At 34.2% G+C, this 19,913-nt stretch overlaps 2 protein-coding genes across 34 annotated transcripts in view; both read left to right on the forward strand.

The window, feature by feature from the left end:
• GPHN (gephyrin) overlaps positions 1-19,913 on the forward strand; it is a 431,232-nt gene that overhangs the window by 84,244 nt on the left and 327,075 nt on the right. The window lies entirely within an intron of this gene.
• On the forward strand, positions 9,913-16,550 carry LOC109448205 (dolichyl-diphosphooligosaccharide--protein glycosyltransferase subunit 4-like). The gene is made up of 2 exons (XM_088796405.1): positions 9,913-9,950; positions 16,280-16,550. The coding sequence occupies exons 1-2, from the start codon at positions 9,913-9,915 to the stop codon at positions 16,407-16,409; spliced, it is 168 nt and encodes a 55-aa protein (XP_088652531.1). The 3' UTR covers positions 16,410-16,550.

Consider the following 19,913-nt stretch of genomic DNA (forward strand, 5'->3'; position numbering starts at 1 on the left):
TGCCCCCAATCTCCCTCTGCTAGGCAACCATTCATCTACTCATTGTCTCTATATATTTGCCTATGTTGGATATTTTGCATAAATAAAATCATTCAAAATTATGTTCTTTTGTGACTACTTTCACTGACCATAGTATTTTCAAAATTCGTCCATGTTATAGCATACAAGCATATCAGTACTTTATTTTCTTTTTATTGCCAAATAATATTCCATTGTATGGATAGACCATTTGATGAATGTTTATCCATTCATCAGTTAACAGGCATTTGTGTTGTCTGACTTTTTGTTATGAATAATGTGTCCTGGAACATTCTTGTAAAGTTTTGTATGGAAGTATGTTTTATTTTCTTTGTGATATATAGAAAGGAGTGGAGTGGTCACTTCATGTTTAGCATTTTAAGGAAGTTCCAAAGTGTTTTCTGAAGTGGCTGATCCCTCTTCTCCCCTACCCCCCAATTTTTTATTGTGGTAAAATATACATAACATAAAATTCTTAATTTTTTAGTGTATATTTCTGTGGTATTAAGTACATTCATAGTGTCATGCAATTATCACCACTGCCATCTCCAGAATGTTTTCATCTCCCCCAAATGAAATTCTGTACCCATTAAACAGTAACTCCCGTTCTGTGCTCCTCTCCAATTTCCAGGAATTGCTCCTGGCAATGAGTATTCTACTTTCTGTCTCTATGAATTTGACTACTCCAGAAACCTCATATGGAATCATATGGTATTTGTTCTTTTGTGACTGGCTTATTTCACTTAGCATAATGTCTTCAAAGTTCATCCATGTTGTAGAATGTGTCAAACTTTTCTTTCTTTTTAGGGCTGAATAATACTCCATTGTATGCATATACCACACTTTTATCAGTTCGTCTGTTGATGGACACTTGGGTTACTTACACATTTTAGCTATACTGAATAATGCTGCTATGGACATTGGCTTACAAATATCTCTTTGGGACTTTGCTTTCAATTATTTTGAATATATACTTAGAAGTAAAAATGTTGTATCGTATGGTAATTCTATGATTAAGTTTCTGGGGAACCACCATACTGTCTTCTACAGTGGCTGTAAACTTAAAGAAGTGTGTTTAACATTTTTTGTAAGACCAGTCCAGTGGCAATGAACTCCTTCAGCTTTTGCTTTTCTGGAAAACTCTCTTCCTCCTTCAATTCTGAATGTAATCTTTGCTGCGTAGAGTATTCTTGATTAGCAGTTTTTTTCTTTCAGTCCTTTGAGTATATTGTGCCACTCCCTTCTGTCCTGCAGGGTTTCTACTTAAAAATCTGCTTATAGTTTTATGAAGTTCCTTTGTATATAACAGGTTATTTTTTGCTTGCTGTTTTTAAGATTTTCTCCTTGTCTTTAACTTTTGACAATTTAATTATAATGTGTCTTGGTGAAGGTCTCTTTGGAATCATCATATTTGGAACTCTTTGGCTTCCTGGTTTGTATGTGTTTTTTTTTTTTTCTTTCTCAAGGTTGGGAAGTTTTGGGCCATTATTTCTTTGAATAAGCTTTCTTCCCCTTTCCCTCTTTACACCTTCTATTATGCGAATATGGTACACTTGATGGTGTGCCATAAATGCTTTAAGCTATTTTTACTCTTTTTCATTCTTTTTTTTTTTTTGCTCTGATTGGATGAATTCCATCGCCCAGTCCTGTAGTTCATCTTAAAAAGTTCATAATGTTGATTCTCAAAATGCAACATTTTATTCAGTCTTAAGCCAGTTTTGCTCTGTTTACCATAATCTCCAGTAGTGTAATTTTGGACTCTGTTAAATCGGTTAGTGAACTGGGTTAAAGTTGCTGTTAGGCTATCAGTAGTCTAAACATATAATTTATGATTTCTAACAACTTCATGTCAGAGAGATAAAGGATATTAAAACAAAATTAATTATATGTTTTGAAATATTATTGAATAGTTTAGTGGTTACCAGAGGGTAAGGGGGGAGGGAGGTGGTAGGAGAGGGTAAACGGGATCAAATATGTGGTGATGGAAGGAGAACTGAGTCTGGGTGGTGAACACACAATGTGATATATAGATGATGTATTACAGAATTGTGTACTTGAAACCTATGTACCTTTACTAACCATTGTCACCCCAATAAACTTTAATAAAAAAATATGGAATTGAGACATTAAAAAAAAGAGAGACATTGGATTTATATTGGTGAACCCATAAAACCAGTCTACTGAAAACTATTTAAAAAAAAAACACCATGTCTTAAAAAATAAATAAGCATATTTGTTATCTTAACACAATAAAAGGTGACAAAAGCAGAATAATAATTTATTTTATTTTATTTTATTGTGGAAGGGGAACAGGACTTTAATGGGGAACAGTGTGTACTTCCAGGACTTTTTTCCAAGTCAACTTGTTGTCCTTCCAATCTTAGTTGTGGAGGGTGCTGTTTAGCTTCAAGTATTTGTCCTTTCAGTCTTAGTTGTGGAGGGCGCAGCTCAGCTCCAGATCCAGTTGCCGTTGCTAGTTGCACGGGGCGCAGCCCACCATCCCTTGTGGGAGTCGAATCGGCAACCTTGTGGTTGAGAGGATGCGCTCCAACCAACTGAACGATCTGGGAGCTCAGCGGCAGCTCAGCTCAAGGTGCCGTGTTCAGTCTTAGTTGCAGGGGGCGCTACCCGCCATCCCTTGTGGGACTTGAGGAGTTGAACCGGCAAACTTGTGGTTGAGAGCCCACTGGCCCATGGGGGAATCGAACCGGCAACGTTCGGAGTTAGGAGCACGGAGCTCCAACTGCCTGAGCCACTGGGCCGGCCCCAGAATAATAATTTTTTGTGTATATTCACTTGCTTTAAACAGTTTTTTAGTCATATCAATCAATAATATTGTGTCACTGATATTTTATTAAAAAGTGTAATTTTAAAAGTCTTTTTAAATTTTTAAAATAAATTGCCTATAGTCTTTTGCAGAAAAGTATTAAAATGTTTGAATATTTTAGCCTAAGTACTTTCACAGATGGTATCTTCTTTTTCCTCCATCAGAATTCCTTCCTTTGACAAATATTTTTAGTGTATTAAACTCTTTAACTGATGTCTATGATTCTTGGTGAGGTGTTGCAAAATTGTAGGCCTCTCTATTTTATTCAGTTCTGTATAAAATATAAATATATTAATTTCACTTGAAAATGGGAACTCTGTCAAAAAGGCTTTGCTCACAGGTCAGGATATTATAAAGCACAACTATACAATTTCAAAATTAAATCTTGTATCCTGTATGAGCTTTTATTCTTTATTTAATTCCTCCTTTGCTTTTGAAAGAATGAATTTCAACATATTCCTCTTTGCAATCTTTGTTTTCAGTGATTGCAATTCACTAAAAATTTCAAAAGCTGAAGTTTTGGTGCTTCATTCATTGAGCCTTTGATTAAAGATTTCCAACTGATTTTGAAAACATGCATCCACGTGCAGATGATCCGATTCGTTTATAAAAGTGCTCAGTAACATCATAGGGCACTTAAGTTGGTTTACAAATTAGTTCTTAAAAGGCTTAAACTATTTTGCCCTTTTTAGTTTAGAGGTATCTCAAAGCTTCATAGTTTCCTGTAGAAAACAGTAAGCCAACAGACTAAGTTTACCCTTCTTACCTGTCTTTACACCTTTCTTCCTTGCCTTCTAACAATAGAGGGTAGTAAGATTAGAGAAAGACAAAAAAGAGATAAGCCTGTAATGGTGTTCAACCTGTAAAGTTTTGGAAATATTTTGAGAGGGCATACAGTAAGTGTAATGTTAAATTAGTATATATCTGAAGATTCTGTCAGTATATTATCTCCTGCCTATAGTTTGCAAAAATTGAGCCACATTCAAGAGACAGTCATATAAACCTTTTATTGGGCATTCATTTGTAAGAGAAAATAACTTTCTTTAAAAGATGTTTTACATGTTTAATACTTTTAGTATGTAACAAAACTGGATCAGAAAATATAAAGAGGTTTAGATCTATAGCTGTAAGTTACTGTGTCAGGGAGGAAAACTTTTCTTGTACCCTCTTAATTTAATACTTGGGGACCTATGAATTAAACTGACAAGGACAGATTAGTAAGAGAAAAAACAGCTTTAATTATATATGTGTGTACCCAGGTTCACAAAAAAATACAATTTGTGGGTTTTATACATGTTAATGGGGAACAGGGAGTAGAAGAGCAGTTGGGAAACAAATGACTTTTTAGAAAGGGAGGATATTTATGGGATAACAAATGACTTTCTGGAGATTAACTGATCCTTAGGAGAATAAATGGCAGATGTGATTGTTATGTGAGAAAGTCCAGTGAGCTGCCTCCTCCTCTGAGAAGATTCGAGTTGCTCTCCAGGAGGGGATTTAGACAGTTGAGTTTTTTTTGAGCCTCTTTTGGGAGCCTTTCTTTTTAGGCAGACAAGTGATTTCAGAGACTCAAATGCTCTCAGCTCAAAATAATTTTTATGCCACAGAGGCGTATTCTGCACCCCTTCAACTGAATCTGAGAGATTGCCAGATTTTCTTGAATTTCCGTGATCTTTATTATTCAGAAGAAAGCCAGAATGTTACCATTTTATATTTTAAAACGATAAATAAGTGGGTCTAAATAGGTAGTTTTCATATTATAGTTTGAACCTGTCCTTACTGGTAAACTACTTGGTCACTTGTTTTTCTTTCAGTGGAATTTAGTAGGAAAGTCCCTTCACCAATACTTTATATTGAGACAGCCTTCCTAATGATTTTAATAGAATATTAAACTTTTAAATTAATGGAAGTTGAATATGTGAAGAACTCTTAATAATCCCTTATACACAGGATTGAAAATATAAAGTAATTTATGAAATGGATTCAAACATACTAAAAAGAACAGAATACAATATTATAACAAGTCATGAGACTATCACTTTAATATGCTTATTTTTTAACTAATTTGTCCAGAAGGATAATATATATGGTAAAGTTTTAATGGTAAAGTTTTTGTTATGGCCTTATGGTCTGAATTGTGTTCCTACAGATTTAGATTAATGAAAGAGTAGCAATTTTTTATGGACAATGATTCTTTAAAAAATAAAACAACCTGCACAAAAAATAAAATAATACTAAAGAACAGGATTAGAACTCCCTACCAGATTGAAAGCACTCTGCGGGAAGGAACCTCATCTGTCACTGATTCAGCCTGTTTCTGTGTTGGGTGATAGCCCCTCACATTTAGTAATTTTCTTAATGAGGTGAGAATACCTAATTTCAAATCTTAGCCCTCTCACTTATGTGTATCAAAGAGAAGCATAGAGTATTCCAAAGGGAGAGTGTATCTCCTTTGACCAGAGGCTTTAGTAAGGAGAGAATATTTGAGTTGTCATTATACAGAGATGAGCTGAATTATAGGAACACAGTAGTGGCTATTAAAAAAAAAAAAAGAAACTGTTTAGGGAATAATGAATGCCCATAGCATTGAGTATATAAAGGAAAGTAATAGGAAACTTTGTTGGAGGAAGAGACTTGGATGACAAAGGGAGGAAGATGTTTGAGCAGGAAGAGCATGTTTGGAGTTGTCATTATAAGGACGATTAACCGACAGTGCATGAAATGGATTGGTCAGAAAAGCCTGGAGATTACTCCCATAAGTCACCCTGGTTTCTAAGTTATTCATATTTCAAAAGTTAGTTGATAACTATATTAAGTTGAAATACTAGAATTACTAATAAAATACATACATGCCACATAGATTCCAGTTGTCAATCATTTAATAATTTGTTCCTCTTTGTTTATAAATCGCGTAATGTGTTCAGGGTTTGGAATTGGAGAAATCTCTTTTTCAAAACACTTTAAATATTATATGAGCTGTGTTAAAGTGGGTCTAATCTTAGTCTGTGCATCATCACATTTCAGAAGCTGCTGGTTAGCCAGGTCGTGATATGTCATTTTCATATATATATGAACATAAAAATAGCACTATATGTATAAAATTTCTTTTTGACATGCTTGACAAGTATTATTTCTACATGTACAAGTATTTTATGCTCCTGCTATTTTATTTTATACCCTAAATATTTTATTTTCTCCCTTTATTTTAAACTGATTTATTTTTTCTGTAGCCACCTTAATCAAATCTGCTCCCGTGCCCTCAGTTAGAGCATCTGTTGAGAGAATGAATGATTTATGGTGGAATACTACCTGGGAAAAATAATTTACATAGGAGAGGACGTATAGTACAGAAGTAAGAGCCCAGATCACAGCTTGTCCACCTGTAATGAAATAGTATGTTTTCTTAACCAGGACTCTTTAACCACTGTGCCTCAGTTTCCACTTCTGTAAAATTGGAATAATAATCTTATCTATCATATAGAATTATTGTAAGGTTTAAGTGAGGTAATGCAAATAAAAGCACTTAAAACACATTCTGCCAAGTAGAAAGCACTTGATAGATGCTAATAATCATTATTTTCATAATTTGGGTTTTTTAGATAATATGAGAAAGTGCTATATATACTATAATAGAGTAGTTCTTAAATTTTATTGGGCAAATTTTATTGTACAAATGTTAATAATTTATTAAATTGTATATTCGTAGGTCATAGCCGAGAAATTCTTATTTATTAAAAGGGCTGTAACCCAGAAATTTGCATTTGTAAGAAGCATCACAGGTAAACCGTTATAGGACATGTTTTCAGAAATTTTCCTTGAGTTTCAGAAAATGTAACAGTTGCACTATTGTGGTAAAAATCGATGCATTGGATATTTAGTTGCCATGTAAATTGTGTAACTTTGGAAAGAAAATTTGTATTTAAGAGTTATAAAAATGTTTTATGATTTAATTTAATAATTCCATTTTTGATCCTTTTTCCTAAGAAAATAATCCAGAAAGTTATATTAATTTATCATTTATTTATAAAATCTAAAATATCAGATATGGCAATGTCTAAACATAGGTTACTGTCTAAATAATTGTTTATCTGCTCAATGGATCATTACATAACCACTAAAGTGTATAACTGAATATTATAATATCATGGCAAAATAGATAGAAAAATAAAAAGCATAGTTTATGTTTTATGTACACTACATTTGCAATTGTGTAAAAATATAACTAGGCAAGTGAAGAAAAAATGAAAGGATTATGTTCAAATTTACTTTTTAAATTTTATTAAATTTATTGGACATTGGTCAATAAAATTATGTAGGTTTCAAGTGTACCATTATGTAATACATCATCTACATATTGTGTTGTGTGTTCACAACTCCAAGGTAAAATTTCCTTCTGTACCACATATTTGACCCCCTTTGCCCTCTTCTACCTCCCCCCTAACTTCCCACCCCACTGGTAAACACCATACTGTTTGCATCTATGAGTTTTTGTTTGTCTTGTTTGTCCGTTTGTTGCTTTCGCTTTTATATCCCGTGAAATCATGTTTATTGACTTTTTCCATCTGACTTATTTTACTTAGTGTGATATTCTCAAGATACATCTATGTTGTCACAATTGGCACTATTTCATCTTTTCTTATGGCTGAGTTGTATTCCACTCTATATACATGGGCGTGACACAATTAAGTTTGTGAACTTTTTGCAACAATTTTGCTAACCATTTTTGACATCAGAGTGATTATTCATTATGAATTTGTACCAACTGGAAAAACAGTTAATCAAGTTTGCTATTTGGAAGTGCTGAAATGGCTGTGTGAAAAAGTTAGACAACCTGAAATTTTCGCTGACAATTCATGGCTCTTGCATCACGACAATGCACCTGCTCACACGGCACTGTCTGTGAGGGAGTTCTTAGCCAGTAAACAATTAACTGTATTGGAACACCCCCCCCTATACTCACGTGATCTGGCCCCTGATGACTTCTTTCTTTACCTGAAAATAAAGGAAATATTGAAAGGAAGACATTTTGATGACATTCAAGACATCGAGGGTAATACGATAACAGCTCTGATGGCCATTACAGAAAAAGAGCTCCAAAATTGCTTTGAAGGGTGGACTAGGTGCTGGCATTGATGCATAGCTTCCCAAGGGGAGTACTTTGAAGGTGACCATAGTGATATTCAGCAATGAGGTATGTAGCACTTTTTCTAGGATGAGTTTGCGGACTTAATTGTCAGACATCATAATATACCACATCTTCTTTACCCGATCATCAATTGAAAGACAACTCAACTGTCCATGTTTTGGCCACTGTGAATAATCCTGCAGTGAACATGAGGACAAATATATCTTTATGAATAAATCCTTTAACGTTTTTTGGGTAGATACCCAGAAGAGGGATTGCTGGGTAATTTGGTAACTATCCTTAATTTTTTGAGGTACCTCCATACTGTTTTCCATAGTGGTTGTATCAATTTACATTTCCATCCCATCAGCAGTGTGTGAGGGTTCCCTTTTCTCCACAACCTCTCCAACACTTGTTATTTGTCTTGTTGATGACAGCCATTCTAACTGGTGTGAAGTGATATCTCATTGTGGTTTTTATTTGCATTTCTCTGATGATTAGTGATGTGGAGCATTTTTTCATATGTCTATTGGCCATTTGTATGTCTTCTCTGGAGAAATGTCTATTCAGGTCCTCTGCCCATTTGTTAATTGAATCGTGTTTTTGTTGTTGAGTTGTATGAGTTCCTTATATATTTTGGGTATTAGCCCCTAATTGGAGGCACTGTTTGCAAAAATCTCCCATTCGTTTGGTTGCCTATTTATTTTGTTGATGGTTTCTTTTGCTGTGCAGAAGCTTTTTAGTTTGGTATAGTCCCATTCATTTATTTTTACTTTTACTTCCCTTGCCTTTGAGGTCAAATTCATAAAATGCTCTTTGAACCCAAGGTCCATAAGTTTAGTGCCTATGTTTTCTGCTATGCAGTTTATTGTTTCAGGTCTTATGTTTAGCTTTTTGATCCATTTTGAGTTAATTTTGGTACATGGTGATACATAGCAGTCTAGTTTCATTCTTGTACACGTGGCTTTCCAGTTTTCCCAGCACCATTTGTTGAAGATACTGTCTTTTCTCCATTTGTGTTTTTGGCTTCGAAAATTATCTGTCCATATTCATATGGAATACTATTCTGCCATAAGAAAATGAAATAGTGCCATTTGCGACAACATGGATGGATCTTGAGATTATTATGCTAAGTAAAATAAGTCAGACAGAAAAAGTCAAGAACCATATGATTTTACTGATATGTGGGATATAAAACTGAAAACAGCAAAGGAATAACAAACAAATGAAGAAACAAAAACTCATACACACAGACAGTAGTTTAGTGGTTACCAGAGGGTAAAGGGAGAGGGAGGTGGTAGATGAGGGTAAAAGGGATCAAATACATGGTGATAGAAGGAGAACTGACTGGGTGGTGAACACACAATGTGATATATAAATGATGTATCACATAATTGTACACCTGAAACCTATGTAACTTTACTAACAGTTGTCATCCCAATACACTTTTATTTAAAAAAATAATAAAAGAAAAAAAAGTTCCAGCTGTGTTGTTTTTGTTTTGAGTGATCAAATAATTGATTAATTTACTTAATTTTATACTTCTCTCAACACTGCCCTCTTTCAAGTTGAGAAAGTGACAGCAGGTCCAGGCTATTGATATTAACTGAAAGCTTCCATATCCATGAATTTCCAATGAAAGATCATATATTTACTATGATTGAATTGGCTGGCTTAGGTGATATACCTAAAATAATCCCTTCAACAAGGACTTGTAATGTGATGATTAGTTTAACCTATTCATTCTTCAGTATTAAAGTTGGAAGTCCAAGATCAGGGTGCCACCATATGAGGACACAACAGGAAGGTGACCAGACAAGCCAGGAGGGGAGCTCGCACCAGAACCCACTATTTTGATACCCTGATCTCAAACTTCCAGTCTCCAGAACTGTGAGAAAACCAAATTTTGTTGTTTAAGCCACCTAATCTATTTTATTTTGTCATGGCAGCAAGCTTAAATATTGTATTACAACTGTCAAGGTAAAGGTGTATGTTGTTACTTTCCTGGGTCTTAATTTAGTTGCGTATTTAATGGTAATCTTTTCCCCTCACAATCCTTGTTTTCACTGGAAAACAATGTGCTTCATATTCTGGCAGTATATCTTTATAAATAATGTTTTTAAGTGTGGAAAGGAGAGATAGTTTTAATTGTCCCGTTCATTTTTACTTTTTTTTTTTTTTTTGGTAAATATAGGATATTGAATCCAGTTTTTCAAGTTAAACTAAAATTTTGCTTCAGGTTTTTTAAAAGAAAATATTTCAGTTTTTAATGTTTGGTATAGACGCATTCACAAGGTGGTTACGCCATTCATACATGGTACTGAATAGGTCAATAAAGTCCTTCTCACAACTTATGATCAGAATTATTACTCTACCTTGACATTTATAATGTGCCATGATGATAAATCTGGTCATGATGATAAATCTGGTCGTAGTGATTACTGTTATTATCATCAACACTAAATCAGTTTCTTCTGAGTTATAGGATCAAAAGAGATGAAATAAAGCCAGATACTATTACAACTGAAAGACATACAAGAAACAGCTACTGCTAAAGCTTTTTAAAATTAGAAAGCATAAATTATCAAATAGTGCCACAAAGTAAACACTTCTTTGGAAGACAACTCAAATAAGCCTATTTACTCTGTTAAATTAATTAAAATACTCTCTTCTTAAACATGTACTATAGTACTTTCTTTTTAGCTTCATTCCAGAAAAATGTAGAATAATTAACATTCCAGCCTCTCAGGATGGTGTCTGTCAGTAGAAGCATAACAGAAGAAGAAGTATTTTGAAATTCATAAAAGGCAAAAACTTAATTAAATTCACAGAAAGTTCTAATTAGAAGATGATGGTGTTATAAAATGAGTTCTGATGAAGATCTAATATATTTTTTACTGTCAGTGATGAACAAATCAACCCAGTAGTTAATCCTTTTTTATGTTTTTCTATATTTAATTGCACTTGCTGGGCAGTCCTCTTGCAGAGATAATTATGGAATCCTTTAATTATTATTTGGCTGGAGAATGGCTAGACTGCTGTTTGATAATATGTTTTTATGTTATTACTGTTTGCACTTGTATAGCATATTTCCTCTGATGAGGTCAGATATTTCATAAAAGTTAGTCAGAAATCCCTGTGAACACGAGAGAAATACATATTGCTAAGAGAAATGAAAATACAATAACTGAAATAAAGAATATATTTGGGGGTATCAATAGTAGATTAGATGAAGTAGAGGATGGAATCAGCAATTTGGAAGATAAGGTAGCAGAAAGCATCCAATCAGAACAGGAAAAAGAAAAAAAACAGTCCAAAAATATGAGGATAGATTAAGGGTTGAGAAAATCCTTACTTGCTCACAAACTATGAGAAACTATTGATCTAGCTGTTAAAAATATATGAACACATATCTGTTTTGCGTATAGAAAGTTGTAATCTCATCTTAAAAACCAAAACAAGTTGGTGATACAAATTCATGGTGATGCAAATCTGAAAGTAATTGGCTGGGGGAGAGGAAGTTTACTGGAAAGGGTAAACAAATGGGACTACAAAAAACTAAAAAGTTTTTTCACAGCAAAGGAAACCAACAAAACAAAAAGCAATCCTACTGAATGGGAGAAAATATTTGCCAATGATACATCTAATAAGGAGTTAACACCCAAAATTTATAAAAAACTCACAACTTACCACCAAAAAAACCAAACAATTAAAAAAATATGCAGAGGACCTGCATAGACATTTCTCCAGAGGACGTACAAATGGCCAAGAGACATATGAAAAGGTGTTCAATGTCACTAATCATCAGAGAATTGCAAATAAAAAACACAATGAGATACCACCTCACTCCTATCAGAATGGCAATCATCAATAAATCAACAAACAACAAGTGCTGGTGAGGATGTGGAGAAAAGGGAACCCTCATGTACTGTTGATGGGATTGCAAATTGCTGCAGCCTCTGTGGAAAACAGTATGGAGGTTCCTCAAAAAATTAAAAATCAAACTACCTTATGACCCAGCAATTCCACTTCTGGGTATTTATCCAAAGAAATCTAAAACACTAATTCGAAAAAATATATGCACCTCTATGTTTACTGCAGCATTATTCACAATAGTCAAGATATGGAAACAACCGAAATGCCCATCGATAGGGTATTAGATGAAGAAATTGTGGTACATTTATGCAACGAAGTATTACTTGGTGATAAAAAGGAATGAAATCTTACCAGTTACAACAACATGGATGGACCTAGAGGGTATTCTGCTAAATGAAATCAATCAGACTGCGAAAGACAAATACCATATTTTCTCACTTATATGTGGAATCTAAAGTAAACAAGAAATGAACAAACAAAACGGAAATAGACTCATAGATACAGAGAACAAACTGATGGTTGCTAGATGGGAGGAGGGTTAGGGAGATGGGTGAGAAAGGTGAAGGGACTAGGAAGTACAAATTGGTAGTCACAAAATAGTCTCGGGGATGTGAAATACAGTATGAGGAATATAAAATATGTTGTAAAAACTATGTATGGTGTCAGATGGGCACTAGACTTATTGGGGAGATCACTTCATAAATTATATAAATTCCTAACCACTGTGCTGTGCACCTGAAACTATAATAATGTAAAATAATGTTGAATGTCAACTATAATTAAAAATATAAATTCATGGGATGTAAAGTACAGCATAGGGAATATAGTCAATGGTACTGTACAATGTCAGAGCGGTAGTAGACTTGTTGTGGTTATCACTTTGTGAGTTGTGTAAATGTCTAATTATGATGTTTTGTACACCTGAAACTAATAACAATAATAAAAATGAAAAATAAAATAGAATGTTATTCTAATAAAAAATAGCCATAAATAGTTGTAAAAAATTAATATCAGAAATAGTGTTTGATCTGTAAAAAGAGATGCACTTTAGCTAAGTTGTACTAAATAGTACTGATTCATATATACTAAGTAATATGTATACATCAGTTAATTGTAAGCTCCTTGAAAGTATATACTAATTTAATTTTGAACACCTTGCATGTTTTCTTGAATGCTCAGTAAATAAAGTTGAATAAATGTTTCCAGGATCAGAGACATAGCATTCTTGGAAGAATTCATAATATTTATTTCTTCCCTGAGCTTAATTAAAATCCAGGTAAGATGAGAACTAATTTATCTAATTCCAATAAAATGTATGAATTTACATTACAAGTTTTAATTTTTGCTCAGTTTTTAAAGTTTATTCCTTATGTTAAGCTCTTCATTGTGTTATTGTAAATCTTCTCATTATCAACTTTATGTCTCTAAATATTCACACATTTACTCATTCAGTAAAAGTTTTGAGCACTTACTTGGGTGATCAAAGATTAAAATGATTCTTGCTCTCTTGGACCTTGTAGACTAGTGGGGAAGGCACATATTAATCAAGTAATTACTCTAACTGCTATATAACTGCAGACTGAAATAACTATATCAGAATTAAGGATAAACTTTTGGTAAGATTGAAAGAATTTGTTAATTCTCATAGAAGAGAGGCATTTTTTATTGTATTGTCAAAGGTAATTTAACATCATCCTTATAAACAACAAAGAATGGGTTTTATAAAATATAAAAATATAAAATAATTTTCAAATAGTTACATTTTTTTAGTTGGTTTGATAAGTAGGTTATTGAATGACAGTTACATATTCATTCCTCCCTGGTTATTCCACAAATAACTCCCTGGTTATTCCTCTTTATTCATCATTCTGCCTAATTTCAGTAAAGGTAACAACCATCTACCTATTTACTCAGTTCCAAAATGTTAGAAACATTCTTTTTTGGTTCCTTTTCTTCACCACCACTACCATTCCCCTCCTCCAATCTAATCCATTATCAAATCTGTCAATTCTACCTCCAAATTAATATCAAATTTTTCCATTTAATCTCTTCTATTACCATCCTGGTTTAAGCCATCATCATCTCTAAATTTAACTATTGCAGTACTTCTAAATATTTGTTTCTACTCCTCTTGTTCTCTAATTCATTCTGCATATAGCAGCCAAAGAAATCTTTTGCAAATTAGATCACAGCTTTTCTTAAAATGTTTTATTGGATTTCTGTAACATTCAGAGTAAAATCCAATCTATTAAAGATTGGCTACTATTCTCACTGTGATCTGGTTCTTTATTTTCTCTCAAATCTTAATTCATTACATTTTTTTTCTCTCTCTTCACACAAGCTATGCTGACTTTTTTATTGCAAAAACTTCTTTTTCATTCCAAGCCCTTTTCTATTTTGGTGCTTTTCATTTATTGCTGTCATCTACCTCTTTACATGGCTGCCTCTTGATGTTAATGCATGTCACCTCCTCAGTTAGGCTTTCTTAAATAAAGTTACCTAAAGTGGGCTCTCACTGTAACTTTATATCATTGACCTGATGTTATCCTATTAATTTATTTGCTGTAGTATTTAATTTTTATCTCCCTTACTATGTTCTGTAAAAACTGCAGTTTTGTTATGTTTAAATTTCTTTTAGCCAGAAGAAATTTTGGCACTTAGGTGCTCAATAATATATTTTTCACTTGGGTAGTTCCACAATCTTTTGAATAAAGTTTAAACTTAATGTAGGATCATAACCACAGAAAACAGTAACATAGCATCTGTGTAAATTAATAATATTGATAATTGATGATTTCTGAAAATTATGATCCATGTTGACAGTTTATTAAGTTGGTGAGATTTCGGGTTATAGATGAAAAGGAATAAAGTAAAATTTAATTTTCAGAGGAATAAAGTAAAAGGTAACAGTTGATACACATTCACAAGTCTAAAGTTATTGCTAATTAAATTCAATAAATATTTAAATTCAGTATTTACTATGCTTAGCATTGTGTTAGGCAAGCTGTCTATCCTAGTTAAAAAATAGTAAATGTTCTCAACATGAACTCTAAATGGGGCTAGTAATTGGAGGTCTTTTGTAGAATTTGGATGATACTCATTGTTATCATAATTCATGAAAATCAATGAGTTTTAGTAGTTTTCTAAAAGAAGTCACCCACATTTTCCAAACTCAAGACCAGGGTGCCTCAGTTTGCTACCATAATGAACTTTTTCGGGGTACTGTACAAGATAATTAAAAAATTTGAGGGACCGGTGGCAACCAAGGCTCAACTACAATAGGAATGCACACACAACCCATACAAGGAACACTCCTGGAACACCTGGCTTAGGTGACCAGGGAGTCTGCACCACTGGGCCCCACAGGACATCTCCTACATAAGGTTATCCTGCCAAGAGTAGGAGACATAACAGATCTACCTAATACATAGAAACAAACACAGAGAGATAGCCTGAGGAAATGAAGAAACAAAGAAACACGTTCCACATGAAATAACAGCACAAAACTCCAGAAAAAGAACTAAACAAAATGGAGGCAAGCAATCTACAAGGTACAGAGTTAGAAACACTGATTATAAAGATGCTCAATAAACTTAGAAAAGAATAGATGAACTTAATGAGAACTTACACAAAGAGATAGAAACCATAAAAAATAACCAATCAGAAATGAAGAGTACAGTAGCTGAAATGAAGAATACATTACAGATTAGATGAAGCAGAGAAATGAATCAGCAATTTGGAAGACAAGGATTAGAAAACACCCAATTGGAACAGCAAAAGGAAAAAAGAAAGAAAAGGAGGATAGTTTAAGAGACCTTTGGAACATCAAGTGTAACAACATTTATGTCACAGGGGTATGAGAAGGAGGAGAGAGAGAGAGCGCAGGTATTGAAAACCTACTTGAAATAAGGACTAAAAACTTCTATAATCTGGTGAAAGAAATAGATGTATAAGTCCAGGAAGCTCAGAGACTCCCAAACAAGATGGATCCAAAAAGGCCCACACCAAGATACATCATAATCAAAATGGCAAAGATTAAAGAGAAAGAGAATCTTAAAAGCAGCAAGAGAAAAGCAGTTAGTTACCTACAAGGGAGCTCCCATAAGACTGTCAACTGATTTCTCAACAGAACCTTTGCAGGCCAGAAGGAATTGGCACAAAATATTCAGAGTGATGGAAAAAAGCAAAGACATACAAACAATATTACTCTACCCAGCAAGGCTATCATTTAGAATCAAAATAGTTTCTTAGACGAGAAAAACCTAAAGGAGTTCATTACCACCAACCCACTATTACAAGAAATGTTAAAGGGACTTCTTTAAGAGAAAGAAGGAAAAAAAGATAAACAACATGAATAATAAAATGGCAATAACTGACAAACTTCTGGTCCAGCTCTCCTACCTTGAGCTAGTGTGAAGACTGCATCAGAGCAGAGCCCAGGTGATCAGAATTATCACAGACGTGCAGCTCACCATTTTCACCAGCATGCTGGGTGTGTCACTCTTCCTGCTTGTCATTCTCTGTCGCTACATGGCCATCAACAATCCCAAGAAGCAGGAATGAAAAGCAGCACTTTCTCAGCGCTAGGGTTCCAGGACATATCCAGGCAAGATAGAGGGTGTGAGGGGCCTTCATACTTCACTTCATCCCTTCTATCTAGCACAACTTACAAAGCAACTACACCTGGATTTATTTCCAAACAACTTTTATAACCCTATGGAACAAGAAGTTGCCACTTAGTAGGACCCAGTATAGACGCTGCTTTCTTTCCTACTTTCTCCCCCCAAATATAAAAATATAGATTTTTTTTTTGTGGTAAAAAAATGGCAATAGTTATATTCCTGTCAATAATTACTTTAAATGTAAATAAATAAAATGTTTCAATCAAAGGACACAGTGGCTGAATAAAGAGGAAAACAAGACCCGTACATATGCTGCCTAATTGAGACCCACTTCACATCAAAAGACACACACAGACTGAAAGTAAAGGAATGGAAAAAGCTATTTCTTGGAAATGGAAATGAAAAAAAAAAAAGCTGGGGTAGCTATACTTATATCAGACAAAATAGACTTTACAAAGAAAGATATTTCATATGCAACAGTCAAGACATAGAAGCATCCTAAGTGTTTACTGATAGATGATTGGGTGGAGAAGGTGTGGTACATACATACAATGGAATATTCCTCGGCCATAACATCAGATTTGCAACAACATGGATGGACCTAGAGGGTATTATGCTAAGTGAAACATGTCAGAGAAAGACAAATACCATGTGATTTCACTTACATGTGGAATCTAAAAAACAAAATAAATGAACAATTAAAAACAGAAATACACTCATAGATATAGAGAATAAACTCAGGGTTTCCAGATGGGAGGGGGGTTACGGGGCTGGATGAGAAAGGTGAAGACATTCCCCTGGGTATCTACCCCCAAAACTCCGAAAACATTTATCTGTAAAGATATATGTACTTTGATTTTCATTGCAGCATTATTTATGGTGGCCAAGACATGAAACAACCAAAGTGTCCTTCCATAGATGATTGGATGAACAAGATGTGGTATATATACACATTGGAATACTACTCTGCCATAAGAAAAGATGAAATACTGCCATTTGCGACAACATGGATGGATCTTGAGATTATTATGCTGAGCGAAATAAGTCAGACAGAAAAAATTGAGAACCATATGACTTCACTCATGTGAATATGAGTGATATAAAACTGAATATAACAAAGGAACAAGACAAAGAGACAAAAACTCATAGACACAGACAATAGTTTAGTGATTACTAGAGGGTAAGGGGGGGATAGTAGAAAAGGGTAAAGGGGGTCAAATATATAGTGATGGAAGGAGAACTTACTCTGGGTGGTGAGCACACAATGTGATATGTAAATGATGTATTTTAGAAATGCATACTTGAAACCTATGTAATTTTACTAACCGTTGTCACCCCAATAAACTTAATTTAAAAAAAGGAAAGAAAAGAAAAAGGTCAAGGGATTAAGAAGTACAAATTGGCAGTTTAAATAGCCACAGCAATGTAAAGTACAGCATAGGGAATATAGTCAATAATATTGTAGTAACTATGGTGTCAGGTAGGTACTAGATTTATTGAGGTGATCACTTCATAAGTTATATAAATACCTAACAACTATGCTCTGCACCTGAAACGAATGTAGTACTATTGAATGTCAATCTTAATTGGAAAAAAAAAATTTTTGAGGGAAACCCAGCTACATCTTTTGGACACCACACAAAGTACTGGCTCAAGGTAGTTCACAGTTTCAGTTAGATTGTATCTTTGATGATGTCGTGTCTTTGTGATCGTACCAGTGGTTAGTGTGATAAAAAGCAGATACTGCAGGAAAATCAATATGGAACAGGAAATGAGGGCAGCAGTGTGCTATATGATTACAAGGTTTTAGAATATATGCAGAGCTCGACAGGTGCACCCAGCCTATTAGTAAGTAATTGTGGTTATTTAATAAAGGAATTAAACGTTAATTTAAAAAAAATTTTGTTGTTTGTTTTTCAAAAATACTAAGTTGTTAGGACATGAAAACATATTAAGTTTTTCGGCCCTAACTATTTAATGGGCAGAACTGTAATTTTATTGACTTGGGAATGCCGTGAAAAAAATTATTGAGACACTAAAAGCACCTTGAACTGAGAAAGCTTGGAAACCTGTCATGTTTCCAAATTAGGATTTTTTTTATTTTTTTTTTTATTTTAAGTGTTATTTCAGTCTTTGTTTTTAAGTTACTACCCCTCCCCTTTTGAATTTTATTGGGGAATATTGGGGAACTGTGTTTCTCCAGAACCCATCAGTTCCAAGTCTTTGTCCTTCAGTCTAGTTGTGGAGGATGCAGCTCAGCTCCAAGTCTAGGCACCGCTTTCAATCTTCAGTTGCAGGGGGTGCAGCCCACCATCTCATGTGGGAATTGAACCGGCAACCTTGTTAAGAGTTCATGCTCTAATCACCTGAGCCATCCAGCTGCCCCTCCAGAAGCTCAGCGACAGCTTGTTGTCTTCAGTCCAGTTGTGGAAGGCAAAGCTCACTGGCACATGTGGGAATCGAACCGGCATCCTTGTTGTTCAGAGCTCATGCTCTAACCAACTGAGCCATCCATCCGCCCCTATTTCAGTCATTTTTAATGGCCTTTTTTTCTCGAGATCTTGTCTTTGGCAGCCACTCTAGAAGACATTTCTGTTTCTAGTAATGGGTTTATAGAGTACTATGGAAGCTTACTGGGTGCCTACTATATTATAGGCAGTATCATCACCATAGTCGTCATCATCATCATCATCATCATCATCATCATCATCATTATTTTAGCAAGAGAAAATAACTAAATTTAATACATATGTATGGGAAGCCTGCATACAGGAGAGGTTGAGAGGTAGAAAGGGTGATTGAGGTATATATGACAGTCTGAGCTAGAGATGAGATAATGCATCTTGGGGGCTTCAAAGGGTCATTGCATGATGATAAGAGCAGATGCTAAGTAAATCGAAGTTTGTTCTGCCCTATACGCATTATTTTTTAATCTCGTCTAATACTTCAGCAATATTGAGATATGAGTGATATTATTCCCATTTTATAGGCAAGAAACCCACAGTCAAAGTAATTAAATATTTTGCTCACGGCTACACAGCTAAAGGGGTGAAGCTAGTATTTAAATGTAGTTTCAAAACTTGTGCTATTTTCGTCAAGGAGGAAAAGTGATTTTCCAGTTTCGGAAATCCTGTAATGAAGTCTTCTTGAGAAGGTACTGAAGGTATTATTTTAAACTTAGGGAAGTTAATTGGGTGGAGGATCTACTATGTTGTAGATTTTAGGATTGGAAGTAAACACTAAAGTTTAGATTTTTATGTTGGTTTTTAGTCCCTGTTATACATGCTGATTTTTTGTATCATTTGCTGGATTATTCAATTTTTAGTGTATATGGTAGCCTTATTTTCATAATAGACAATCAGTGAAGATTATTTTAGTGTATAGATAGTTAAGCTTGATCATCTACAATTTAATAGTCCATAAAAGTCAAGTATAGAGAGTTAGC

The sequence above is a fragment of the Rhinolophus sinicus genome, chromosome 3 (genome assembly GCF_057876585.1).
Source record: "Rhinolophus sinicus isolate RSI-liver-muscle chromosome 3, RSI-T2T, whole genome shotgun sequence".
In the NCBI taxonomy this organism is placed as follows: domain Eukaryota; kingdom Metazoa; phylum Chordata; class Mammalia; order Chiroptera; family Rhinolophidae; genus Rhinolophus; species Rhinolophus sinicus.

Coding starts and splice junctions, on each gene's coding strand:
- LOC109448205 (XM_088796405.1), top strand. CDS start 9,913: ATGGCAGCAAGCTTAAATATTGTATTACAACTGTCAAG. Junction 9,951..16,279: donor ATTGTATTACAACTGTCAAG/GTAAAGGTGTAT, acceptor GCATCAGAGCAG/AGCCCAGGTGATCAGAATTA.